This window comes from Syngnathus acus, chromosome 16, assembly GCF_901709675.1.
Source record: "Syngnathus acus chromosome 16, fSynAcu1.2, whole genome shotgun sequence".
NCBI classification, from domain to species: Eukaryota; Metazoa; Chordata; class Actinopteri; order Syngnathiformes; family Syngnathidae; genus Syngnathus; species Syngnathus acus.
Window position 1 is genome coordinate 12,125,113 of NC_051101.1, and position 19,706 is coordinate 12,144,818.

General features: G+C 44.2%; 4 protein-coding genes across 8 annotated transcripts; 3 read left to right on the forward strand and 1 right to left on the reverse strand.

Annotated features, from left to right (window-relative positions):
- Positions 1 to 185: 185 nt before the first annotated feature.
- On the reverse strand, positions 186 to 8,149 carry bag6 (BCL2 associated athanogene 6). 4 transcript variants are annotated; one of them, XM_037272856.1, is made up of 25 exons: positions 8,007 to 8,149; positions 7,296 to 7,383; positions 7,092 to 7,209; positions 6,772 to 6,995; positions 6,615 to 6,686; positions 6,407 to 6,529; positions 6,114 to 6,313; positions 5,907 to 6,039; positions 5,601 to 5,801; positions 5,173 to 5,263; positions 4,809 to 4,856; positions 4,385 to 4,737; positions 4,233 to 4,305; positions 3,691 to 3,995; positions 3,277 to 3,541; positions 2,997 to 3,166; positions 2,829 to 2,882; positions 2,631 to 2,739; positions 2,434 to 2,558; positions 2,179 to 2,325; positions 1,892 to 1,948; positions 1,569 to 1,778; positions 1,223 to 1,330; positions 984 to 1,130; positions 186 to 853 (listed from the first exon to the last, which is right to left on the reverse strand). In XM_037272856.1, the coding sequence occupies exons 2-25, from the start codon at positions 7,374 to 7,376 to the stop codon at positions 758 to 760; spliced, it is 3,510 nt and encodes a 1,169-aa protein (XP_037128751.1). In that variant the 5' UTR covers positions 7,377 to 7,383; positions 8,007 to 8,149; the 3' UTR covers positions 186 to 757. The 4 variants fall into 4 exon arrangements, with proteins under 4 accessions (XP_037128751.1, XP_037128750.1, XP_037128748.1 ...); XM_037272855.1 differs by having other exon boundaries at positions 2,191 to 2,325; positions 5,035 to 5,263; XM_037272853.1 differs by having other exon boundaries at positions 5,035 to 5,263.
- A 155-nt stretch (positions 8,150 to 8,304) lies between these two features.
- glrx3 (glutaredoxin 3) lies at positions 8,305 to 9,410 on the forward strand. The gene has a single exon (XM_037274057.1). The coding sequence runs from the start codon at positions 8,345 to 8,347 to the stop codon at positions 9,314 to 9,316; it is 972 nt and encodes a 323-aa protein (XP_037129952.1). The 5' UTR covers positions 8,305 to 8,344; the 3' UTR covers positions 9,317 to 9,410.
- An 856-nt stretch (positions 9,411 to 10,266) lies between these two features.
- Positions 10,267 to 12,089, forward strand: lta (lymphotoxin alpha (TNF superfamily, member 1)). 2 transcript variants are annotated; one of them, XM_037273806.1, is made up of 4 exons: positions 10,267 to 10,557; positions 10,656 to 10,831; positions 10,922 to 10,987; positions 11,205 to 12,089. In XM_037273806.1, exons 2-4 carry the CDS (start codon positions 10,657 to 10,659, stop codon positions 11,555 to 11,557), a joined length of 594 nt encoding a protein of 197 aa, XP_037129701.1. In that variant the 5' UTR covers positions 10,267 to 10,557; position 10,656; the 3' UTR covers positions 11,558 to 12,089. The 2 variants fall into 2 exon arrangements, with proteins under 2 accessions (XP_037129701.1, XP_037129702.1); XM_037273807.1 differs by having other exon boundaries at positions 10,267 to 10,831.
- A 3,817-nt stretch (positions 12,090 to 15,906) lies between these two features.
- Positions 15,907 to 18,683, forward strand: tnfb (tumor necrosis factor b (TNF superfamily, member 2)). The gene is made up of 3 exons (XM_037274693.1): positions 15,907 to 16,251; positions 16,330 to 16,441; positions 17,289 to 18,683. Exons 1-3 carry the CDS (start codon positions 16,051 to 16,053, stop codon positions 17,759 to 17,761), a joined length of 786 nt encoding a protein of 261 aa, XP_037130588.1. The 5' UTR covers positions 15,907 to 16,050; the 3' UTR covers positions 17,762 to 18,683.
- Positions 18,684 to 19,706: the final 1,023 nt, after the last annotated feature.

Genomic DNA, 19,706 nt, shown 5'->3' on the forward strand with positions numbered 1-19,706 from the left:
TATCGTTTGACTTAATTTTAAAGTATGTGATTTTGAAAAAATGACTCCGTTCTAAAGTAAATTATCTTCAACCCCCAAACTATCATTTTCAACGGTGCCTTGTTGATTACTACAGTAATAAAAAGCACCAATTTAAACCCACTAAAAATTATTCAACAAATGTTTGCCTTAAATCAATAGTGTGACAATTTTTATCAAACCAAGGTTGTTTTATTAAGCATTACTGTACATTCATGTACGAAAAACAATGTTCATACCGTCCATGAAGGTTGACACAAAAGCACTGGAGTGCGCATAACTGGAATAGTGCAGCGCCTCCTGGTGGTCAAATGCATCACATTTGACACAAGCGATGTCTTTTTTTTTTTTGCCTTTGCTGTTAATAGTGGGATTTGGTTAAAATCAAGGTTTTACTGTACATTGGTGTAGGGAACAAGAGTCTTGAAAGATGGCTGAGAGGTTGACGGCTCAACTTAGGAAATGGTTCAAAAAAAGGAAAAGAACTGGAGCAGGAATGCACAAAAACAACTAGAAGCGCCTAAATCGGCCTCAGTCGAATCAAATCAGAACATTGAGAACAGTTGGGAGCAAACGACGCGCAAAACAATAATAAATAGGCACTATTAGCATTCTGTGATTACCACTGGGCTGAGTGAAAAGGAGAGGAGGAAAGGGAAGAAGGGAGCAAGGATGCAAGGAAGGAAGGGAGAGCATAAAGCATTGTGTGAGTGGGTCGGCGATGACGACGGCAAGGGTACTACGAGTCAGACAAGAAGGCTCTGTGCGCGTCAGGGAACTGCTGAGCGCTGAAGTCGGCGTCATCCCGCACTCGCTTTTTAATGTCTGCTTTCACCTGTGCGGCAATACAAAGACAAACAAGCCATAGAGGGATTTTAACAGGGGTCCACTGTAGTAGCCATTTCGATGTCAACTCGTGAATGAAAGAGTTTCAGCTAAATTGTCGTGTGCGGTGCGGCATTTACCTGCTCCGAGTACGCTTCACTCAGATCGGGTGAGTCCATCTCTTCCTGCAAACGCTCGCTGGACGTGATGGGCTTCACGCCGGCTGTCCTGGCCGCCTGGCTCACAGCGTCCGACAGCGAAACCAAACTCCCGCTGCCCAGTCCCGTCTGAGAGAAAACAAATAAAACAAAAAAAATTGCAGTGAGGAAGGAGGTGAATTTACAGTGCGCAAATTTACTACAGATGTATCGTTGCTCACCTTCCGGCGTTTGGCCGGCATACCGTGCAGGTAGGCGTCGGACAGTGGAGGTTGGGCTTTCATCTTTCTCTGTGTCATCATGTCACAACGGATGATGGGCACCCACTCCTGCAAAAAATAAATAAAACCCGAATCATCACCTCGCAGGGGAATCAATACATTTGTTTAGATTGGGGCTTGTCAACAAACCATCCATTTTCTGAAGCTAACCTGAATGTTTAGTTGGACAAGCATGGCTTCGGTTAGACAGAGATATGGTTTGTAAAAAGACGCACCACCCCTCATTTCATATACAAAATCCTTCTTAACAATCAATTCAGGTTGCAATGAAAGAAAAAGCTCTCACAGGAGGAACGGTGGCAGCCCAGGCTTCCGACTCTCCGGCAGAGACCTCGCTGGTACCATCGGCCCCCGCCGCTGCCTTGTCACCGCCCAGCGGCGCAGCCCCGCCCGTGGTGCCCAGATCGGCGGGCGGCGCTCTGGTCTCCCGTGACGACGACACTAACATGGCCTCCTCTGCTGTGGTGGCGGCGGCCGGTGAGAGGGTCTCACTCATCTTCAGGGAGGAGGGGGAAAAAAAAAAAAAGGCAGAAAAAACCTCAAGCGTCTGTTTAAGTATCAGACCTAAGTCATGAATTAGAAAGGAGGAGAAAAAGACAGACGGTTTACCGTTGCACTTTGTGTCTGTTCTGGTTCCTGCGTGTCGGTCGCGGCGGACTGATCCCTCTGTGAAAAGAAAAATGTCATACATTATTTATGAGCATTTAAGATGGCCAACGTAACAGGATATAACAGACTTCCTCGACATACGGCATGTGACCTGCGGATGACTTAACTTCTTTTCTAGATATTTAAAATCCATTAATTGGCTTCTTAATGAGTTGTACCAATCAGTCAAAGAGAGAGAATGAAAATGCGGCGCCCAAGGGTATACGTGAAATGAGCCTAGAGCTCACCGAAGCATTTACCTGTGTGTGAACGATGTAATTCTGGATCTGCTCCGTGGTGACGGGAAGGTGCTCCAGAATGTACTGCAGCCTCATGGTCATCATGCTGGTCATCCAGTTGAGCAGGCTCGGGCTGACGTCGCTTGACATTCTCCGCTGGAAGTACACACAAAGTGAAAAGGCAAGTTACGCATCACTAAGTTAGTTCGAAAATGAAAGATAGGGCAAAAGTGCAAGTGGAAGAAATGACAATTGTCCACGTACGATGCGGTGGTTGATGACGGCGGTCAGAGCGCGTTGGTCTCCTCTCAGGCAGTGCAGGTTGAGTGCAAGGCACTCAAACAGAGCCTGGTTGCACAGCTGAAGCAGACGAAGCCCGAAAGAATCATCTGTGATAGAATCATACAAATATAGTCAAATGCTACTACAGACGCGAGTGGCTGAGCACAACATTCACACACCTGTACAGCGAAGAATGTGTGTGGCGATGTGTGTCAGCTGCTGTCTAAAGAAGGACATGTTGGTCTGGGTGACATTGACGCCTTCCAACACGGTGACTGAGGATTCCCTCTGTGTGTGAGCATTAGAAAAAAAAAACATGACCACAAGAAAGCATAGTAAGGACAGCTTAGTGCAAAAAAAACAAAAACTATACTTACAAAGCTCTCAGTAATGTCTTCCTCCAGTTCTTGCACAATGGCGTCAGCAGCGGCCTGTAAAAATAAAAAATAAAAATAAAAAGATTACTGTTGATTATGTCTTATTTTGTTGGAATTCAATTCGAATATATGGGAATTTAACGCAAATGGAATTTGAGCGGTACTGACGGCGATGTTTGCATCAGTGGGCTCTTGGTTGTTGAGGAAGTTCTGGCGGAAGAACTGAGCCAGCTGGGTTTGGATGCGGCCCAGCGGCTGGTGATGGCCATGCAGCAGCATGACCAGGTCCGACATGGTGAACGTCTGGCAAACCAACATCAGCAGCTCGCCGAAGAAACCTGACCGCAAAAGACACAGAATGAGGGAACCGTGATATTGCGCTTTGTCAATGACACGAGGGTGAAAAAGATTCATTTTAAATATTCAAATGAAAAATGGTGTCACCAACCAGATGGTTCCTCTGGGCTGATGAAGATGTTGGTGCTCTGCGAGAGCCTCTGCATGAATTGAGCGATGCTCTCCGTGTCATTCTGCCCCTGGCCGAGTGAGCCCATCATGCTGGTCAGGACACCGCGGACGATGCCGATAAACGGTTCCGGGTTGAGGGGGTCAGGCGCCGCTGCCGAGTTGGCCGTTGGATTGGAGCCTGTGTTGGCAGCGCCGTTGCCGCTGGTCGGGGGTGGAGGAGGTGGCGGTGGCTGGGAGAAGATGGGCTGCATGGGGTGGAAAAGAGATTGGAAATGGACACCCGAAGGAGGCTCAAGTCAGTCTCATGTGGCAAAAATACTGAGACTTGCAGATGAGTACAGATACAGACCTACAAACAACATGGTAAAACATTCAAGAAGAAAAGCACACAAACCTGCTGCATCAAGTCAGCCACCCCCCTCATGAGGTGGGGAATGCTGGAGGTGGTGACCGTGACGGAGGGTGCCCCCACTTGACCGGTTGCACCGAAAAGCGAGCCAAGCATTTGACCGAGGTCCGGTTGCATCTCAGGCCGCTGCTGGGCCTGATCGCCACCGTTGCCCTCTGACTGATTTGGCGGGCTGGCAGTGTTGCCGTCGCCGTTGGAGACGGACGAAGAGGAGGAGGTGGAGGACGTTTGGGAGGATGTGGAGGAGGATGTTGACGTGGTGGAAGAGGAGGTGTGAGCCATTTGACTCGCTGTGAAAATAAGAAAACAAAAATGTCTGACATTCAAGGGAAGAAACACTTCTGCTGTGTGCAGTTTGGCCCGTTTGGTGTTTTAGCAAAACCAGCACCATGAAATGGGTTCATTTTGACAAAACCAAAAGTGTGCTGTAATTCTTCAAGAGATGTCAGAGAACTGTTCCAGGTTTGTAAAAACAAATAAAACAATCATTTGATGTTTCCATGAATGAATGCAATGCATAAACTTGCCCATTTGTCCCGGCATCAGAAGTTCACCAAGCACTGCACTGATCATCTGGTTGACAGCGGTAGCGTTGAAAGCCTGGAAACAAGCCAATCAATTATAAGAGCAAATATGAGTGAAACTGGCAAACACAACTAGAGCCTATAATGTTTCCTACCAGCCCTGGCTGCTGGCCCGGCAAGGCCGCCCTAACGTTTATGGTAGTCCCTCGGGTGCCGAACGCCGGCAGAGGGATATTGGGAGCAAAGGAGGGTCGGGTGAAGACCACTCGAGCCTGGGGTTGGGGGCCGGCGTGAGGGGGAGGCGGCGGCGCAGTGGGCGTAGTAGTCGGGGTGTTGGGACCCGTGGTTGTGGCTGAGGAGTTGGCCGTTGAGCTGTAGCCGGGAGGGGTGGGCTGCGGCGGGACTGGCTGGCCAGTGGCGGCAGCGGTGGCGGCGCTGGTCGCAACCGCCGTGGCGTACTGCGTAATCTGTTGCATGAGATTACGCATGAAGTCTGGAGGAAGACCAGCTAAAGGAAATCGAAAAGAGTATTAGCCAGTGTGAAAAGGGTACCTGAACTGGGGAAATGTGTTTTTTTACCTGGCTGTCCTGGCATCTGATGACCAGCAGTCTGATTTGGGCCGGTGCCTACACACACAACATGCACAAATATCACAAAATAGACCCATTTTTTCACAAGAAGAACACTGGTATGACCACTATGTTGATCCTGGGGGGGGAAGTCACATTTAACCAATAAAATCCCGCATTGGCAGCCATGCCGTGTCAGAAACATTCCATCAGTGACAGGCACGGGACAACACACCGTCCGTGTTCATCTGCATCATGACCACCGGGCCTGCCTGGTGGCTGATCCTGATGACGCGGGGGCCAGGCTGGCCCTGTCCCTGTCCGGCCTGCTGATTGGACGGGGAAGTCTGTGGGGTAGAGGTCTGTCCCTGACCTGCCTGCTCCGACTGGCTGGCCGGCGGGGCGGTAGGAGCTTGTCCCTCGGTGCCGTTGGCTGCGGCGGCCATGGTGGCGCCCAGGTTCATCTGTGAGAGGGAGATGTGTTCAGTTTAAAAACGATGCCAAACACACAATCAATGATGCGACACCTAATTGTGCCCCTTAAAGGGAAAATCTCACTGACTGCAGTTTCAATTTTCCACCAAGAGAGGGTGCTCATAGTCTGTAAATAGGTTGAGTACAACATTGCCCGCAACTGGACCAAAAATGTGTCAAACATATATTTTTGATTTGGGAGAACCCCCCAGCCCGATGGTATGTAGTACAGATGCCTAAGAAAGTATTGGAAAAAATAAATAAAAAGCTACCTAAAAATCTTAAAGTATTTGGTTACATGCCTTCAGTGTCTACTTTCAAACTTACTTGCACGGGAATGTGGTGGTGCACGGCGCCGGGCATCGTAACAGGAACCGTGTAGTGGGAGATGGGTCGCACCACGTGAAGGTGGCGTGGCACGGGGCTGAGGAGATTCAGCCGCAGGTCACTCAGGGCCACCAGGGCATTGCCCAAGAGACGAAGACACTCCCATGTGAGGACCAGCGTCTGCTGGTTGTCCTCTCTTTCCTGCGAGCATGAAAAAAAGACTGAGTTTGGATAAAAACTGACATCATGAGCCGAATCATTTTCACATATGTTCTATATGACAAGAAAGAAGCTTTTAAGTCCTACTGTGTTGTTGTTGTATTCTGCAGAGGTGGCCGTCTCCAAGATGGTGTGAGCTCTCTGGATGAAGGGCTGCAGCCTCTCCTCCACCCGCCGCAGTTCCGACAACATCTCGGCCAGCTCGGTTGGGCTGGGGTGTCTAGTCGAAGAAAAACAATCATTACTTGTCATAAGACATAAGGAAGCGACAACACGAGTGTGAGGGTGACTCACTGGGGTCCAGGTTGAGGCGTCGGTCCCTCAGATGGCACAGAGGAGGCGGAGGGTGGCTGTGTCACCGGTGGAGGGAAGAAGTCCATCGGCTGAGCAGAAGGAGTCGGGGTGGAGGTGGGGAAGGAAGACGAAGGAGGAGGCGGGGCAGCAGAGGATGGAGTCTCTCTTTGGGTATGAGCGGACGGGTCAGCTGTCCGGCCCTGACACAAATGCAATTTACTCAATTCAAGGGAACTTGAATACCGTACTTGACAAACAGCCTGAATTAGACTCGGGGGGGGGGGGTGTCTCACCTCCATTCTTTCGATGAGGTCATTGATGTCCCTCAGCATGTTCTCAGCGAGCACCAACCTCAGCCGAGGTTCGCTCTGCACCGGCTGATCCATGTCAATGTGCACATTCACCGAGCCGTTGTTCTGAAAGGGAGAAGGCGGACGAAATGACTCCAGCGTCTAGATTACCTAACCGCCACAAAGCTTCTTGACCAATCGCTTGGATTACCCCAGTGCTAGTTGTCACTCTGGCGTTCCTCGCATTGTCCCCCATGCCGGACACCATCTGCTGAACTGACATCTAAACAAGGGAAGGAAAACAAAAATCAACGCTGGAAACTGGAAAGACAATAATTGTGAAAACTAAAAAGGTCCACGGGTCGTACTTGTATTTGTTGAGGGTCCATGACGTTGACGGGGAGGTTGAAGGTTCCCAGCATGACGTAACTGTTGGCGTTGCGGTCATGTGGAGGAGGAGCCTGAGGCCCATCCTGTGATGATGATGAGCCGCCGACACCGCTCTCGGCTGAACTGCCACCAGACCCCGAGCCAGGTTGGGAAGGTGGAGGGGGAGCGCGCTCCACCAAGTGAATCACCTTGCCAGCCACATCTAAGACGCAGGAAATGTTGAAGAGGCAGAGTATCTGATAGTTGTCATCGAATAGCGTCGCATTTTATTTTGTGACACAATGTGTGGATTACTCACTGTAGTCTGCCAAGGTCCTTTCATCCTGCAAGACTCGACCTTGGTAGATGAGCCTCTGTTTGTCAATGGGAATCCCCACAGAAGACGCAATGTGCTCTTTAAACTCTTTTACAGTTAACTACAGGAAGTGGAGGGGGAAAATACCACAAATCAGACGCCTATACTGAAATTGAAAGCCCATTGTGGAGTTACTTTCTCATTTACCTGAGCACCAACAGTGTAGGTTCTGCTCTGAGAGTCTAATGTTTTGACTGTCACTTCTATGTCTGCACTTTGTTCCTCCATGGTGTTCCTGGAAAATACAAAAAGGTTACAAAAAAAAAAAAGCACGACAGACTACTATTCAATATTCACATTCATCTCATGGTTATTTAGGATGTAATGGCTGCCCAACAAACTTTTGGTGTCACCTAAAGGTTCTACTATGCAGAAATATTAGCTAGAGGGCTGGATTGATAGAAATACAGATTAAAATTTAAAAAATGATCACAACAGCAATATTGAGACATAATCTGGCAGATTTTTTCCCCCTAATAAATGTAATGATTGGCTTAAACACGTTGCTTCTCGAAAGGCTGCCACTTTCATCAGCGCCGTTGTTTTGACCTGTATGTACTAGATTGACGGTCAGGAATCATCTAGCTAGCAGAGTAGGAAACCCCCGACTGCAAACTGATATTACTCAAATATTGTTGGAAAAACACTCGTTCAATTGGGTATACTTGAACGAAAAAAAACACGAGTCGCCTCTTCCTCAGCGTACTAGCTGACGGGAGCTACCGACCGAAGTTAGCAACGAAGCTAACAAGAGCCGAGCCCTGACCTAACGTTAAGCAACAACAAAGTATTTCTTATTTTCGTTATTTCAACTATTATCGCAATGGCTATCGCTTACATAAAAAAATACCGTATTACCTTAATGGCGACTCTGGTCGTATCACTTATCTGCCGTACACTTCTGTTTCTTATCACCCAATTCCAAACGCTTTCCGGCTAGCGTCTCGAGCTAGCTAGCACTTATACCGGGGTAATGGAAGTGACGTAAAAATGAAGACAGAAACGTCCTCGCAGTAACGACTCACATTTCAATTAAATTTAAATAAATACATTATTGGTGGAGACGCTGGAAATGACAGAATGGAAATGTCACAGTTCCTCTATTTTAATTAATTTATATAATTAATTTTAACAAGAGGTCGAAAATGATGTCACAGTTGCAGTTACAGAATACCGGAAGCGGTGCTAGCAGCAACATGGCGAACTTCGTGGAGGCGAAAACTCAAGCGGAGTTTGAGTCTATCCTGGTCAAAGATGGCTCTCGATTCGCGGTGGTTCACTTCCAAGCGTCATGGGCTCCCCAGTGCGGCCAGATGAACGAAGTGTTGACCGAGCTGGCCAAGCAATATACTAAAGCAGCATTCGTCAAGCTGGACGCTGAAGCGGTGCCTGAGGTGTCGGAGAAGTACGCCATCGCATCCGTCCCCACGTTTGTCCTCTTTAAGGGCGGCGTGCAAGTGGACCGGATGGACGGGGCCCACGCTCCGGAGCTCACAAAGAAGGTCCAGCGCCTGGTAGCGAGCGGGGACTCGGAGCCCGAACGAGGCCCGGCTGACCTAAACGAGCGGTTGAAGAAGCTGATCAACGCGGCGCCTTGCATGCTGTTCATCAAGGGCACCGCCCAGGAGCCCCGTTGCGGCTTCAGCCGGCAGATGGTGGCCCTCCTCAACGAGAGAAACATCAAGTTCAGCACCTTCGACATCCTCTCCGACGAAGAAGTGCGCCAGGGTCTGAAAACCTACTCCAACTGGCCAACCTACCCGCAGTTGTATGTCAAAGGCGATCTGGTGGGCGGCCTGGACATCGCCAAGGAGCTGGCCGAGTCCGGCGAGCTGGAGAGCGTCTGCCCAAAGGCTGTCACCCTTGAGGATCGACTCAAGGAGGCCATCAACCGGAGCCCAGTGATGTTGTTCATGAAGGGCAGCAAGGAGGCGGCGCGTTGCGGCTTCAGCCGGCAGATCCTGGAGATCCTGAATGGCGCCGGAGTGGACTACAACACGTTCAACATCCTGGATGACGAAGAAGTCCGCCAGGGGCTCAAGACTTACTCCAACTGGCCCACCTTCCCACAGTTGTACGTGAAGGGCGACCTCATCGGAGGTCTGGACATTGTCAAGGAGCTTCAGGAGAGTGGCGAGCTGCTAACCGTTCTCAAGGGGGACTCTTAAGACACGGGTGTCAAACTCGAGGATCACATTCAGCCTGCTAGAACAAACCACAAACATCTTCCTCATGTTTGTTTGTAAAATCTGTACCAAAATTGCCAATTAATTATCTTCCGTTTAAAAAATGTTGAGATATTGCCATCTTAAAATTTATGAATTGACCACATGTAAAATTATGAAATGTAAAAAAAAAGCATCACATAAGCAAGGCACAATAAAATCTGTATTAAACATACAGTGTCTTTTCATTTTATGCCATGTTCCAGCCTATCCCCAAAAATGTAATGGAGACTTTTAATAATAGCTATGCCAGGTCACTTTGGGCAAAAGGGGGTAAACACATGAAAAATATTTTCATGTTAGAAGGGACAGCACCTGGTAAGCAACACTGTGAACGGTGTAGGCGTCTGTTGTGTTTATTTGTCAGTGTGTGTGCGCTTGACACAGATGAGTAAGGAGAAAGTTGGTGACATTTACACGATCCAAAAGAACGCTGCCTGGATGCGAGGGAATTCCCCAACGAAACAACCTTAAAGTGAAACGATACGTTTGACTCATCTCTCGGGGTGAGAGAAACTTGCCTGCATGAGATGGTTTGGAAAAGGATGCAATATGTTACAGGACTCACATTATACAACCTCACAAAATGATCCATCATTAAAATCTTACTACATTGAAATTTTTTTATCCATGTACCACAACTGATCACAAATTACAGGGGACTCGGAAAAGAGCCCTGAGGAACCCCGCAAGCTGCTGCTGGAGTTCAAAGTATTCTTTGCTATTATCGCTATTTTATTCAGTCGTCCAGTGAAAGCAAAAAGACTCGAAGGTTTCGATGGTAAAATAACAGGGTGACCTATAAACATGGGAATTTCACACCGCCCACATCGATACAAAGCGGCACACAAGTAAATGTTTTTAGATCAATACTTTCTATCACACCACAACACTTTCTTTCTTTAACATTTTTCACGTTAAAAAAAAAAAAAAAAAAACTTTAATTCAATTCACTTTTGTTTTACTCAACAACACTGGCATCCTATAAAGGTTTTACATCACGTTTCTTAGTTTCAGCAAAAACGATACGAGGCATTTGGTATCGGAGCCACCTACGTGTTCACTTGCCGCATCCCCCCACGCCCCCCCTCACTTCCTCTCTGTTTGACCACAAAAAGAAAATGTGGTACAAAATTTAGACGAGCGACATATGAATTTAGACAGCGAGAGCAACAACACAGCAGGTGAGTGATGCTCTCTTTGAAAATGTCGTCCTGTATCACTACAATCGAAACGATCTTTTAATTCTCGCCTGAATTGTATTTACATGGTCACGTAACAGAATGGATTCCCGGCCGTGGTCCATGAAGAAGGTTCTGCTGCAGGTATGGCTCACTTTCCTCACCGTGGCCGTTCTGCTCGTGGGTGCGCTGCTCGGCTACTTCATCAAACAAGTGGCCTTCGTGGAACTACGAGAAGGCACAACGCTGAGCGGTGGAAATAATTTCAATCCGACACGTACGTCAACTTTCATTTATCTACGTTGGTGGGACAAAACTAATTGTCTACTAGATTAAATCATTAAATTGGACATATTTCTTGTTACAGGAGCTTCGTTGATGTCCGTTGGGGTATTCCCAGGTTCCTCTCATTCATACATACAAATCATGAAACGTAAGCGTCGGCAGATCTTTCAATTCTGGACTTATTTTTTTGTTTGTTAATGAATGTGGCATTGGAAAGCAATCATGATGTAACATTCACAAATACCTGCATGAGGTTTAGGGGATTCGCAAAGGATCCCTGAGGAATGCCACAAAAAATGATTTGATGTGTCCATCTGGAGTATAGAGGCACATTTGTAGTTCTCACAAAGTTCTTTTCCCCGCAGCTTCTAAAGGACAACCTTGGGAGTCTAGCTTACCCACATGCGACCAATGCTCCCTAGAACTTCGTGATGACTCCATCCAGTTTGGGAGGGACGGCGTCTACTTCCTGTACGCCCAGGTGACCTTCACTGAACAGTCCGGAAGCGGAGAGCAACGTGTGATTGTGACAAAAAACGCCACGTCTGGCAAAAGCATCAGGAAGCTGGCTGAGGGCTACTACCCGGCGGGCACGTCCCATGGCTCCGTGTGGTTGGCCAAGATGGTGCGCCTCCGGGAGGGGGACAGCGTCAGCGTTAATATCAGTGGAGACTTTCTAACCGACGACACTTTTTGGGGCGCCTTTCAGATCCATTAGCGGAGGCGGGGGACTCGAGACATTTGACTTAACTCGAGCGGAGTACAGGTTTGAGATCAACAGATTATATCGTGAATCTCATCTTGTCAATTACGAGCGAGGAAAAATAGCAAGTTTGAGCACATTGTACCTCACTTTGTTTTGTTGGTTGGGTTCAGTAGGTGAATCCAAACTGCAATATTTTGACTGGCCACTCGGTAGCGCTGTTTCCTCCTCGCGTTTAACAAACACTTTCACTTTGTGTGACGTCGCAGCGACGACACAAACCACTGAATTGCTGAGCGGCCAATTAAGCGGCTCACGAGTCACTATTAAGTGACATCATAATAAACACACACACATAGCATACCTTAATCAATACACACCCGTGTTAAGTAATTTTAATTATTCTATGAATAGACTTCTTCAAAAGTGTAATCAGTTTTATATTCTAGAAATATGCCGTCTAAGTAAAATATGTTGTGAATCAGAAATGAATGTTACTGCTAATTTGCCGGGCAAACTGAATATCATGTATTATATTGTCATGTTTTAAAAAAAATATTATTTTATTTTTCAATGTTATTGGAATAGGTCACATTGCAAGTCGTTTATTGATTTATTTTAATGTTTAATGTTAATGCTTATTGTTATATTGGCTTTGTTGAGGATTTTTTTCAAGCTAAAGATTGTATTTACTATTTTTAATGTGGTTAATTTTTTTAGTTTTCTATATAAAACTGCAAAGCATTTATGGATTTTGTATACGTTATACATTGAGAGATACTAATTATAACATCGGTTGTAGGTAAAATACCAATCATTTATTGATTTATGAATTTTCAATTGATAATTTTGTATGCTGATTTTAAAAAGTGCAATCCAAACAATTCATTTGAATTTATTCCAGTGTATAAGAATAAATAAAATCCAAGAATAGAATTGTTCCCACTATTTTAATTTCATTGCAAACCCTCCTTAGGTTTTCTTTTTTCCCCCTAAGCATTGACTTGTGGCATGAACCTTGAAATTGCTACAAATTGCCTTTTCCGCGAGGCTGACGTCACGGAAAAGTGTCCTCCCATTGGTCAGGCCTCGCCTGATGTCATTATCAGAACTGGTCCTTCCAGAACTTCTTTTACGCACACGAAAGGGAAACCAGCTGGCTAAGTGCCTGGTCACTCAACCATACATAATATAATTTCTTACAATTAAATATGTTTAATCAATATATTTTTTACAATTCATATATTTATATACAATAAAAATATTAGACAGACAAGTCATACATTTTTGCAATGACTTAATTTGCTCTACAATTTGTCTTCAGTTAAGAACTTTGAATAATAATTATGACTATATTTTTTAGTTAGTCAATCCCCACTAAATCGTTGCTCATCTTTTTCATCCCTGCTATAGCGTGAAATTTTAGATTCAGATTTTTGTGTGTTTGAATAAATTCAAATAAATTGAAACCAAGCGTGATGACCCATTTTTAAATTCCATAGGTAGCTGTGCATCATATTAATAAACTGGGGTTCACTGAATTCGTCATTTGCTTTACTTCCTCAATTGTGACGACAACTGTTCATTCCCAAATGGCTCACGTCATAAATGTTTGCCAGGTAGCCTGATTGCTAAACTTTCCCCAAGATCTTGTCGTAACAAAGCATTGCTGTCATCACCTTCCCCAGGTGCCCGTCAAAACTTCCTGGTTTACTTCCTCCCAGCCAATAGGCTGAAAAAGAGGCGTGAAGACGTCAACACACTTTTACACAACACACAATGCCCTGCAGTCATCCATTACGATCGTGTTTCACAAATTAAATACATTTTGATGCAATTCCACTGACTACGTTGGAAGAAAAATAGTTAATTTGATAGTTTATTTTTCAGTATTTATATTCTAGGTTGATGCTACTCAACTCAATTAATTCCTGAAAAACTAATTAACCCCGCGCAATTGCTGTAAAATGGGGGCAAGACTTTTTTTTTTTTTTAAATAAAATATACCATATTAGTCTTTGCTTCTTAACCCTGAGCTAACTGAGACACAGGCATCTGTTAGAAAAACAGAGTTCCCAATATTGGCAAACCCCCAAACCCGTACAATTAATAATTGGCCGAAATGAACGTAACCGCAACAACCGATTTCAAATTCAGATGAAAACTTGTAGCTGGTCCAAAAAGTCATCAGCTGCTTCCAACTCAAAAGATCTCGAGATGGGAATTAAAACCGGTTCTTTTTGAAAACCGGTTGTCAATCATTTGATTCCCTGGAACGAAGACATTCTTGATGTTTTCGCATACGAAGGAAGCAGTTTGGCTCATGGATAGATGGAATTCCACTTGCTTTGCAAATAATTGATGATACCACACGCAAAGAGTCTATTTTGGTTCTGCATTTTTCTAACATGGCTCAACCGTGCAAGGTCATTGTTTACTCTTTTATATTCTTTTGATTTATGGGGTATTATGTTGCTACGCTAACGTAGCATCAGTCGCTTTATGTTTCTGAGCCTTGGTGGCACTTTCTGCCACTTTTAGACTACATTCATTTCCAAATTGAGAATCTTTGGAATTTGAAGCGGGGTTGGGGAAGGCCGAATGGAAATATGCGTGACAAGGATCAGTGAGAAAGAATCTGGTGAGTGCGGTTAAAAAAAAAGAAAGGTCACTAGGGTCCACCTGGATGTGGCTGGCGTTCATCAAAAGCCAGCTTTGTCTTGGGGGAGTTTGTCGTTACACAAGTCCCACAAGTTGTGGGGAAAGTTGCCCAAATATTCCACACGCGCACAATAAATGAACAAATAGCAATGAATGAACGTGACAGGAGTGATCTGCCTGGACTGGTTGGGCACGCTGGAAAAATAGTTGAGTAATCCACAGCGTGCAAACCTGTTTGACGAAGTTGATTGTTGGCCATTTTCCACTGTTCTGCAAGGAAAATTGGGTTGGCTTTCGTCCATCTGACGCCCCCGGTTGTGTGGGCAAGTGTACCGATACTCAGCATTGCCTCTCTCTTTGATTAACGTCAGCCCACATAATTGATCATTTGGAAAGATTTCCCATTCAGTGAACTTCTATTTATTCCCAGGACATGACCTCATTACATAGATGCAACATGGACACCATATAAAACTGTTTATTTATAGTTTCATCCTTCCATATGCTTAATAAATAATAATACAACAAAAATAAATATAATAAAAATATCAAATATAATAAAAATAATAGTTATTCAAATAGTTATTTAAATTTTTGTATTTAGTTTTATCCTTCCATGTGCTTAATAAATAAAAATAAAATAAAAATAAATACAATAATAATTAAATATAATACAAATATAAAATATAATATAATAAAATAGAAATAATAGTTATTCATATACATTCAGATGGTTCATTTGGAATGCACACCAATGACGTGAATTTACCTTAGGTATTCTTCATGAAAAGTCGTCTTTTAGAAATGATTGTCCATTTTTTGATTTGAAAACAAATAGTGGGATCTTAAAATGGGCAGTGAACACAGCAGGTGGAATAAAGTTATGCGCTCCCTGTTACATGTTCCGGTTAAGGACTGGCTGACTCCAAAGTAAAGTGCATATAATATGTAAAAAGTTAAATAAAACACATATTCAGGTGGACAAATACCACAGAAAAGAGTATAATCAATTTTGATGAATGCAATCAAATGTAAAGAATAAAAATAAAGTCCATAAAGTGGTTTAAGGTTTCTTGCATGCCAATCAAATCAAGTGCTCAGTTATAAATAGTTTCAGAGACTAGTTTTAAGGTGACGTTACAGCTTGTTATGACAAGTAGTGATACCTCTAAAAATAACTTTTGTTTCCTTTTTTAACTTGTTTGATGTGCTTGGCTGGTTAACAAAAGAACAATCATTCTTTTCATGGCGTTGTGGTTTTGGCTTTGTTGTGAATTCCCACAGAATTTTACAATTGTTTGATGTTATTCTAAATTCAGACTTTTTTTTTTTTAACCTCATTTAAGACACTATGCCGGGAAAAAAAACAAAAAGTGTGACTTAATAGTTATTTACAGAGGGTCCTGCAAGGACAAACCCATCATAGAGAATTTGACTGACTGCTATCAAATGTGAGGAACATATCCTTTTCAGATGGGAGAAATAAGTCAAAATAAAATAAGGAAGGAAAATTGCAGAATCTGCAATCTTTTCAGCTCTTTTTTTTTTTTTTTTTTTTGATGGGCCCACGTGGCTTTCTTGGCTTCATCCTAAAAAAATGTTGCGAAATCTGCCAACCTCGAATTTGTGGTTCCCTTTTTTTTTTTTTTTTCTTCTTCCTACTACTTTTTGTACTCGATCCAAGTGGCGGAGCTTCGCTTTCAATTGTGACATCATGGGAGTTTCCCATCCTGCACAGACAATAAAAGAACAGGCCTTCTGACAGACACTTCACTCTCACCAGCGGGAGTAGAAGTGATCCCAAAAGAGCGCTCAAATCAAATCAAATCAAATCAAATCAAATCATCATGGTGGCTTTGACTTCAACACCGGCCGACGTGGAAGCGGCAGTGGGTCTCCGGGAGGAGGAGAAGACGGTGGTGGTGGTGGAGAAGCGCTCGTACTCGGCCTGGATGTGGAGGCTGTCTGCTGGCCTCCTAGTGGCTGCGCTGTGCTTGGGCATGGTGCTGCTCTTCGCCTGGTACTGGCACGGACGATCGGATGGCAAGGTATGAAGTGGCGTCTCGAAGGGAAAAAGAAAAAATGTCCCTGGAAGAATCTCTTCTAATGCTTCTTGCTTCCATTAGACGCCTTCGGTGGGCCCGACGCTGGCGCTGGTTGCCGACGAGGACAAGTCCGATCCCCACCACACACTGAAGAAGATCAGCAGCAAAGCCAAGGCGGCCATTCATCTCGAAGGTGAGATGTCGAGAACATCCAGTGAGAGCTTGCGGGTGGACCTGATTTCTGGGATGCTGCGCAAGTTCTGATAAATCTGCGTAGTTTTAGTTTGTTCAAAATTGAACACATTTTGGAGAGCGAACCAGTAAATTTATATTATTCATTTTAATGTTGTTTTACGCTTCTAAGCTATTTCAATAAGCTACAATAGCATCAAAATCTCTGCTTTTTATATTTTGTTAACAAGAAGAGTAAAAAAAATTCAAAGAAACGACTAAATAAATTGCAAATTTTGAAGAAAAAAATATTGATGGAACCTTTCAATGTATAAGCCATTCTTAATTTAATGAAATGAAATATTTGAATTGAAATTATAAAAAAAAAAACTTTTAACCAACAAAATACATTTTAATTTGCAAATGTACATTTCTTTTAAAAAGTAATGAATTTTGAGGTAAGAATCATTATACACTATGAATTCATATTTTAATTTTAAGAGAAATAATTCTGAGGTGCTTAAATAAAAGAAGCATATTCTTAATTTAAATTGATTAATTGATTTTTTAATCCTGCGATTGGCTGGCAACCGGTTCAGGGTGTCCCCCGCCTACTGCCCGATGACGGCTGGGATAGGCTCCAGCACTCCCGCGACCCCCGTGGGGACTAAGCGGTTCAGAAAATGGATGGATGGATGGATTTTTTAATTCATTTTTTTTTTTCTTCTTAAATATTATATCAGGGTCATTCCTAATTGCCGAAAGAAAAATGGTAATTCACAAAACTAAAAGCGGTCATTGTGCAAGTGTGCAAGCTTTGTGGTCATTGTACAAGCTTTAACAAGCTTTTGTTTGTCTGCTCTCGCCAGGTATTCATGAAGAAGGTGACAGCGTAAAGGAAAAGCTGCAATGGCGTAACGGCCAAGGTCAGGCCTTCGCGCAGGGCGGCCTGACCCTGCACAACAACCAGATCGTGGTGCCGCACACCGGCCTCTACTTCGTCTACAGCCAGGCGTCCTTCCGCGTCTCCTGCAGCGAAGACGGCCTGGAACACGACACGGCGTCTCCGGGGAAGCGCCTGGCGCCCCTCAGCCACCGCGTGTGGCGCTACTCGGACTCTGTGGGCAGCAAGGCCTCGCTGATGAGCGCCGTACGCTCGGCGTGCCAGCAAAGCACGTCCGTCGAGGAGGATCAGCGCTACAAGCACGGCTGGTACAACGCCTTGTACCTGGGGGCCGTCTTCCAGCTCAACAAAGACGACCAGCTGTGGACCGAGACCAACCAACTGTCCGAGCTGGAGACGGACGGCGGCAAGACCTTTTTCGGCGTCTTCGCCCTCTGACCAACTCTACGGCTGTGTTCGAAATCACTCCGGTTTCACGTGAACTTTGACAAAGTGATTTGCCGGCACTCGATGAATCGCTTCCGCCGTTTATAAAAATCTTTATATTGAGATTAGAGCATCGATAAGGATGAACGATTCCAAACGCAGTCTCTGCCTTTATTCATCGTACAACGGTGATTGAGAACTGCTTCAATCTCAATGGAGATGACCTCGAGCGGATGCCATCTTTGTACGAACTGCAACAGTTTGCAACTCCATTTGCGCTATTTATTTTTTTACATTTATTTTATATTTTTTAATAAGTTATTTGCAATGTCACGTTTGGAATGTGGACTCTCGTGTGTCTTGTCTGGTACAAATAAAAACGCACTCACTTACAAGAGGGGGAAGTTGTCAAACTGCTTCAGCCGGCCAGACACACACACACACACACACACGGATCACAAATCCCTACATGGGGAGCAAACAGTCCCTTTGTCTGGTCAAAATTGGGAATTTCCTCTATCTTTAAGAGTGCAGTGTCAGGTGAAGGCCCACAGAAGCCTCAACCCACAGTGGGGTTTCCCAACCCTCTCACCATCCTACGTGTTACCTACCACACATACCAACCACCTCTGTAAGTCAGCTGTGTGTGTGAGCGGATGTGTGTGTCATACAAACCACTGGTTACACAGACATTCTATACCAAGTAAAAAAAATACTTGGGCTTAGGTGTTCACCAAAAAATGAGGCACAGGAAGTAGCATACATGAGAGACCAGCTGTCACAAAAATTCAATACGTGTAGAAATCATTGCATGTAGAAATGTTCTAGCTGAGATTTGACATATTTCGCAGCCTTTTCAACCTTTTTGTATTTCGATATGTGGGTCAAAGACTACCCGTCAATGACAGAACATTTCGTCAGAAGGTCACGTGAACTTTGAGTTGAAAAAAGGTCAGAGGACAACACGAGGAAAGAAAGTCTACCGTGTCCAAGTCGTTTTGAGAAAATAAAGGGCAAATAAATTGATACAAGCATCTATAAATTGAGTGTTTGTCAAAAATATTATGCAGTAAATTGGTTTGAGGGGAGATGTAATATATATTTGAAGTTATATTTTAACGGGTAAATTGAATTAAAAGTTGTTGAGATTCAGACCAAATTAACATCCTAATCAAATGACAGCTTGCTATGGGGCTAATGTTAGCTAGCAGCTAGCATTATGCTTTGCTAAGCTATTCAACTAAAAACAACCAAATATTTCATACGAATATATAATAAAGACGTGAGAAAATGTTTTTCACCAACCTTATGATGGAAGTATGCTTGCCAGTCTGTCCTTTTTGAAGTGGCTACTATTATTTCTTTCTTCAACCATTTTATGGCATCTTCTCTGTTTATCCTCTTGACCCACAGATTCCACTGAATTCGTTGAGATTTCTTTTACTGAAAGAAATGAATAAAAAATCAACTTTATTTGCGGAATATCTAGTTGTGCAACCTTAAACACAAGTTTTCGTTATTGTTTAGTTAGTGATAGTCAAGCCTGTATTGCCAGGCGCAAATATTCATCTATTGTTTCAAAACATTTCGAATCTATCTATAAAAAGTAACATCTAACATCAATGCGTGCGATGTCAACACTAACTCATTGTTCTTCGCTCGGCATTTTTGTTTTTACCGTTTTTTCTGTGCCTCCTTCGTGAGCCTTATGTGGGTCAACCGAACAACAGAACAATGCTGTAATTGTTATTGCGGAACTAACAAGTTAATAATAGTCTAAAAGGTGAAAAGTTAGGAAACGTTTCTACACGCTAACGTCGCTTAAAAAAGTGTGTTAATTTGCCCAAACACAAATTTAATTTATGTACAATAAACGATTGAACTGTCTGTAAAACTACTGTAGTGCCATCTAGCGGATCGGTATGGTAATGCACGCGTCATCATCAAGTATTAGAAA